Source organism: Medicago sativa, chromosome 1 (assembly GCF_051527215.1).
Source record: "Medicago sativa cultivar Bolivia chromosome 1, Bolivia_mono, whole genome shotgun sequence".
In the NCBI taxonomy this organism is placed as follows: Eukaryota; Viridiplantae; Streptophyta; class Magnoliopsida; order Fabales; family Fabaceae; genus Medicago; species Medicago sativa.
The window spans coordinates 3,542,491-3,550,099 of record NC_140749.1 but is presented as its reverse complement, the minus strand read 5'-3'; the positions used below and the strand labels follow the sequence as shown (position 1 = coordinate 3,550,099).

Here is a 7,609-nt window from a genome sequence, read left to right as displayed (position 1 = left end):
TTTTCCCCAAAAACAAAAACATGGGTCTTTTGGTCCAAATGAAAAGGTGTTGGTTGCTAAAATAGACCTTCATGAAAATGAGTGGGTCTATTGTAGCAAACCCCTATATATATATATATATATATATATATATATATATATATATATATATATATATATATATATATATATATATATATATAGGTGGCTGCTAACTTACTCCCACCTAAAAACATGAAGGAGTAAGTTAGCAAGCCTACTCCCACTTGCCATTTACCAAAAACCCAATTCCACTAGTTCATTATGTTTTTTATACGTAAGGGTACATTTGTATTTTCTTATAAAGGGCATCTCCGTTTTGTTTCGGAAACTGCGTACATGTTTGCCGTTTCAACAAATCTACAAAACAATTGAAACTGTTTTATCCATAATTTTCAACCCAGTTTGCATGGCTGCGGTTATGGTGCATAAGGAAAATCCTTATGCACCCTGCATAAATCCAGAAATGGTTTTTGTGAGTTGTACTACAAAACCATTAGATATACTTAATGGTTTCCAGCACTCTGCATGAAATTATAGTATGTTGTACTCCAAAACCATTTCTGGATTTATGCAGGGTGCATAAGGATTTCCTTATGCATCATAACCGCACCCAGTTTGCATAGCAATGTGTTTTTTTTTATTGAAGGCAATTTTGTTTTATTTGAAAAATCTTAATTGTGTATTTTTAGTTAATTGGGAAATTTATATTTAACGTTTTTTTACATAATGTTTCTAGATATAGAGCCCGTTTGTTATAGCTTTTTTAAGAAAAAAATCACTTTTATTAAACAAATAATCACTTTTAAGAGTTTTGCATCCGTTTGTTACAGATTTTCAAAAAAATCTAAAAACAGCTTCAAATGAGAAGTTGTTAGGAGCAGCTTCTCAAAAAATAGATTTTTTTTAGAGGAGAGAGAAAATATGATTTAAAAGATTGAACTAAGAGCCCGTTTGTTATAGCTTTTTTAAGAAAAAAATCACTTTTTTTTTAAACAAATAATCATTTTTTAGAGTTTTGCATCCGTTTGTTACAGATTTTTAAAAAAAATCAGAATCTAAAAAAAATCTAAAAACAGCTTCAAATGAGAAGCTGTTAAGAGCAGCTTCTCAAAAAATAGATTTTTTTTAGAGGAGAGAGAAAATATGATTTAAAAGATTGAACTAATTTTGTAACAAAAAATCCCTTTATATAGTTGTATCCAAACAAACTAGATTATTTGTTTTAAAAAAGTGATTTTTGTTACGGTAAACAAACACAAAATAGATTATGATTTTTCACACAATCTCTAAAATATAATCTCTAAATTATTTTATGTCAAAATCACTTTTATTTTAATCCGTAACAAACGGGCCCTAATTTTATAACAAAAAAATCATTTTATATAGTTGTATCCAAGCAAACTAGATTATTTGTTTTAAAAAAGTGATTTTTGTTACGGTAAACAAACACAAAATAGATTTTGATTTTTCACAAAATCTCTAAAATATAATCGCTAAGGGCCCGTTTGTTACGGATTAAAATAAAAGTGATTTTGATATAAAATAATTTAGAGATTATATTTTAGAGATTATATGAAAAATCAGAATCTATTTTGCGTTTGTTTACCGTAATAAAAATCACTTTTTTTAAACAAATAATCTAGTTTGTTTGGATACAACTATATAAAAAGGATTTTTTTTGTTACAAAATTAGTTCAATCTTTTAAATTATATTTTCTCTCTCCTCTAAAAAAAATCTATTTTATTTTAAGCTGCTCCTAACAGCTTCTCATTTGATGCTGTTTTTAGATTATTTTTAGATTCTGATTTTTTTTAAAATCTGTAACAAACGGATACAATACTCTTAAAAGTGATTATTTTTTTAAAATAAGTGATTTTTTTCTTAAAAAAGCTATAACAAACGGGCTCTAAATTATTTTATGTCAAAATCACTTTTATTTTAATCCGTAACAAACGGGTCCTATATTTAAGTTCTGTATGAAAAATATCAATTCCTTCCTTAAAAAAAAAAATATCAATTGTGTAGTTTCTAGTGAATTTTTATTTTTCAGTTGTAATTTATATTTTATGTTTTCTGAAAAAGAAAAAAAAAATGAATGAATGGTTTTTTTGGTTGGAAAAATGAATGGTTTTCTTTCCTGCATAAAAAGGAATTTTGTAGTTCTAGTGAATGATTAAATGGCTTTCACAAAATAAATGTTTTATTTCCCTAAAAAAAAATGTTTTATTAAGCCACCCTGTACAGTCGAAATATAGGTAGAAGGAAAAAAGAAGTTTGTGACATGTTTTGCTTTTAACAAAATAAATGAAATTCTTCAAAAAAAACCAAAATAAATGAAATTGACTAAATTATCCTTTATCTAAAACTAACTCAAAAGAGAGAAATTGATTATTTAGTAAATGACTAGTGGGAGTAGGCTTGCTAACTTACTCCTTCATGTTTTTAGGTGGGAGTAAGTTAGCAAACCTCATATATATATATATATATATATATATATATATATATATATATATATATATATGTGGGTTATGATAGAAGACACCTTTTATGAAGGTGTCTTTTATCAAGTTACTCTATGAGCATTTGCGAAAAGACACCAACTTACTTTTATGAAGGTGTCTTTTAGCAAAGTTATAATTAAAAAGTGAAAATCACACCTTAAGGTGTGACTTGTTAAAAGACACTACCAAAGGGTGGCTTGTAACAAAACCCTATATAAAGAAAGTTGTCCCAATTTGTATTTGAGCATCCTTGTCAGATCTTCTAACCACAAAACATTCATATTTACTCTAACAAGCAAACTCTTATGAATGTTAATCTTGTGTCCCTTAATGTTACCTCAAAATGAAGTAAATTGGATATAATATCATAAATACTTGACCATGATTTTGGAAATATCGCCAACGTATCATCTACAAATTATAAATGAGTCACTCTGAAATCAACTTTTCTCCGACTGAAAAACCTTTGAAAAATCGTGAATCAATTGAGGCTTGTAACAATGAGTTAAGGCCCTCAACAGTTTACAAGAACAAAAAAGATAAAAAAAAAAAAAAATTGACCCTGTTGTCAAACATCACATATCATCTTAATTTTTAGCATCATTGTATCTAGGTAATTCTATTCAAAACAATCATAAGCTTTCTTGAAATCAACTTAAACAAAATGAGTTATATTTCTTCATGTGTTTCACCTCATCCACCACCTAATTTTCAATGAAGATACTATTAGGAAGACCGAAGAGCGTTGGGAATAACAATGATCCAATACTTCAGGTCCACAAGAGATGCAGATGCCACGTCTCCATACAAAAACGGAAGACATTAGATATTAGATATATATGAGTCACATATCTTATGCATTCAACATTAGTTTTGCCCATTTATAATTGATGTGGCACTAGCCATACACACTTAAATTCAACATATATCATCTAAGATTTAACAAAATTTGATGTAAGTTGTCAGAGTTTCTACAATAACCATACTCATAACACTACTATATCTATTTCCAAACATCTTTGATAATACTTATACACGCGTCCTACCAATGAATGAGATTGGTCTAAAATCTAATACGTTAAAATGGAGTAGTGTTTATGTGGATAATATTTTTTTAATCAACCTACCATTTGAATTGAACTCATGCAAGTACCTCATAAAATTAGCCAAAATAACCTCTCAAAATTCCTTAATGAAATCCAAATTGGCTCCATCAAGGTTTGGGCTTTTAAAACTCTCGAATCATTCCACACCGCCAGTCATTCTAATACACAACCTGAAACTTCGATTCTAATACACTACAAATTGGTTTTTTATACAAGAATTGATACATGATGCATATATAATCCACATTTCAAATATGAATTATTCATATTTTTATTTAACAAATGCAATACAAAGAGAGGGAGAGAATCTAAGTTAGTATATTCTATTTGGTCAATTCTTGCAAAGGCATGAGTATATATATATTTTCTCTTTGGTTTTGTTTTGTTTGTTTTCAATTTGAAGCCAAGTGCGGTTGGGGTTGTCTTGTCAGCCAAACAGAATTGATTAAGCAAAGAATGTGGGAGACAATCAAAAAACATAAAAGGATAACAAATAGTTGACACAAATTCTTTTTAGGACTATTGTGGGCCATACCTCTCTATTCCTTAGTAATCTCTATACACCTTTTTACACTATATTTATATCCCCCTCTACTTTCATTTTCTCTTCACCACTTCCCACCTTTCTTTTGCTAATTAACCAACACTTGTTTGGTTTTAGCTAGGCCTCAATTAAATTGGTCAAAATTCAAGCTATATAGTCTATACTCTATAATACACATCAATTCAGTTATTCTACAATGGCTGATTTAGGTTCAGCTTCTTCCAAGAGAATGTGGTGTTCTATCCCTGAGAAATTTCAGCTGCATGTGGCCATGTTGGCCCTGCAGTTTGGTTATGCTGGTTTCCATGTTGTTTCAAGAGCTGCACTTAACATGGGAGTTAGCAAACTTGTTTTCCCTGTCTATAGGAACATCATTGCTTTGCTTCTCCTCCTTCCATTTGCTTATTTCTTGGAAAAGTTAGCACCATTCCTCTTAACAATTTCATTAACACTATTCACCCTCATCCATGAAATTTTGTACATTATACATGGAATTTTTCAACCACAGTTTTTTTTTTTTATTGGATTCCTTAATTAGCATATTCTCTTAAGGCCTCTTAACATTTATATATTTATTTTATGATTTTAGTCCCATAAAAAATTATTAACTAAGTCATAACCTTTTATAAAAATGGGCACGTTTTAGTTCCCATTTTAACGGAACTAAATATTGTCAAAAGTTTCATATAGGTCTAAATTTGAAAGATATGTAATTTTATTGGGATTAAAAATATTTTTAACCCTATATTAATTGTTAAAATTATAAAATAAATTATTAATAACATTTAGTAATTTACTTGTTTATATGTCTATTTATTATCTATGATTCTCACATGCTTGTTTCTTTTCCTTTTTGTTCAGGAAGGACAGACCACCGATTAATTTAAACTTCCTCTGCCAGTTCTTTTTTCTCGCACTTATTGGGTATGTATAATTATATATAAAAACATGCAAACTTTAATCAACTATAAATTAACTAAATTAATTTAGATGTCAGCTCAATGATAAAAAAAATTAATTTTATAAATTAAAGGAATAAAATTTAAATTCACTTTTGAAAGTTGTACAATAATCATTATATTTAATTATATTAAATTAAGGCCTTTATACCTTTAATAATATGCTGAATTATACAGGATTACAGCAAATCAAGGTTTCTATTTGCTTGGGTTGGATAACACATCCCCTACCTTTGCATCAGCAATACAGAACTCTGTCCCTGCCATTACATTTCTCATGGCAGTCATACTAAGGCAAGTAAAAAAATTTCATATTATGTGACAAATTAAACTGTATATTATGTGACACATTAACTAAAAAAATTCATATGCAAAATTTTATCAACAGGATAGAGCAAGTGAGACTGAATCGAAAAGATGGAATTGCTAAAGTAGCAGGAACAATATTTTGTGTAATTGGTGCATCAGTGATTACATTATATCAAGGACCAACTATATATAGTCCAAGTAGTCACTTAAATAGTGGCACAAGCACAACAATAATAACAGAAGTAACAACAACAGTACCAATGATTGATTTTGGGACAATGTCACTTGGTGATGCAAAGGGAAAAAATTGGACACTTGGATGTCTTTATCTAATTGGACATTGTTTGTCTTGGTCTGCTTGGCTTGTGTTTCAAGCACCTGTCCTTAAGAAGTACCCTGCTCGTCTTTCTGTCACTTCCTATACATGTTTCTTTGGACTCTTGCAATTTCTTCTTATTGCTTTGGTTTTTGAAAGAAATGCTCAGGCTTGGATTTTTCACTCTGGTGGTGAAGCTTTCACCATTTTATACGCGGTTAGTTAGCCACGACTATTAGGTTTAAATTAATTTTTTTTAATGACAAATGTTAATATGTTAATTTTTATTTTTTTTATTAATTTGCAGGGAGTGGTGGCATCTGGAATTGCATTTGCAGTACAAATATGGTGCATTGATAGAGGAGGTCCAGTGTTTGTTGCAGTGTATCAACCTGTTCAAACTTTTGTTGTAGCCATCATGGCTTCTATTGCTTTAGGAGAAGAGTTCTACTTGGGCGGGTTAGTCCTAATCCTAATTACGATCCTTAATTCAAATGTTTATGATAAATAAATTGTGTCCTAAACACTCACAAAGCAATTATTTCATTTTTGAAAGCTTGATAACTTTGACCACGTATCTTATGTAATGATACCGCCTTCGGAATGACCTAAAGTGAGATAAAGGGTATTTTATCATCTGAGTTGTATTTATTAAACAACTTATCAGATTGATTATACATTGATTGTGATTTTATTTTTGGTTCAATCGATATAAAGTTAGTTATTTGATTTAATTTTTAACATATTGACACACACATATCCCTATGATCAAGTTTTTGTTACCTAATTTAGGGTGAGAACTTAGAAAAGTTGAAGCAAAAAATCATCATAGGATATACTACTATTGAATGGAAGATCATGTCTCGTGTGCTTCTATTAATTAACATCAACTTTATCTTTTGTTCCCTTTTGATTTAACTTTATTCATAAAATAATATCCCTTTTATATTACAGGATCATTGGTGCAGTGTTGATAGTAGCTGGACTATACTTTGTGTTGTGGGGTAAAAGTGAAGAGAAGAAATTATTTGCAAAGGAACAGCTTGCAATTGCATCAACAGAACATAGCATCATTAGACCCGCAAGCCACGCTAAAGCATCACTCACTCAACCATTCCTATCTTCTTCAACAGAAAATGTTTGATCAATCAATGAATTATTTACTACTACCTTATAGTACCATGCTTGTGTGTGTTGTGATATCTTCTTTTTATTCAAATGCTTTCTTAGTAGATTATTTAGATTGGGAGTTTTTTTTTTTTTTTTTTATGGGAACATGTTGTAATAGTGGATGTCACTAAAAGTGGGGCCTAGAGCCTTGTGAAATTAGTCCCATATGCTTTTATATATATGTTAGTTAATTTCTTTATGGTTTGATTTACGGAAAAAATTATTTGAGATTACAAATATATAGTCATCATTATCATGACGTGGAAGGGAACAAATTTCTCAAGATTAGAATTGGGAGTGGTTTCAAAAGTATGGTAATTGGCAAGCATGAAGTTGTTGATAAGACAGAAATTGTGACTCTTAAACGGAGTAATCATTTTGGTCGGATTGTATCGAAAGTTATTTCATGTCAATTAAAACGACTACATAAACATAATGACCTAGATGCATGCTGGTAAAAATATCAAGCACACTTTTAGTAATTAATTACTAAAGTTAATAGTGGGTGTCAGAAATGACTTTGCAAGAAACAAGCTCGATTTCAAGCATACAAAATGTCTTGTGAAAAGAAATGGTCGAGGGCGTGTGCATGTGATTTAGAATTTTGAAAGGTAAAGTGATTCTATAAATATTCAATTGAAAATCAGTTTTAAAGTTTAAAAAAACTATTTTTAAGAAAACA

At 29.6% G+C, this 7,609-nt stretch overlaps 1 protein-coding gene across 1 annotated transcript; it reads left to right on the top strand.

Annotated features, from left to right (window-relative positions):
- Positions 1-4,239: 4,239 nt before the first annotated feature.
- Positions 4,240-7,186, top strand: LOC146951804 (protein WALLS ARE THIN 1-like). Its single transcript, XM_085755956.1, has 6 exons — positions 4,240-4,590; positions 5,035-5,097; positions 5,310-5,426; positions 5,521-5,974; positions 6,065-6,216; positions 6,712-7,186. Exons 1-6 carry the CDS (start codon positions 4,370-4,372, stop codon positions 6,899-6,901), a joined length of 1,197 nt encoding a protein of 398 aa, XP_085612082.1. The 5' UTR covers positions 4,240-4,369; the 3' UTR covers positions 6,902-7,186.
- Positions 7,187-7,609: the final 423 nt, after the last annotated feature.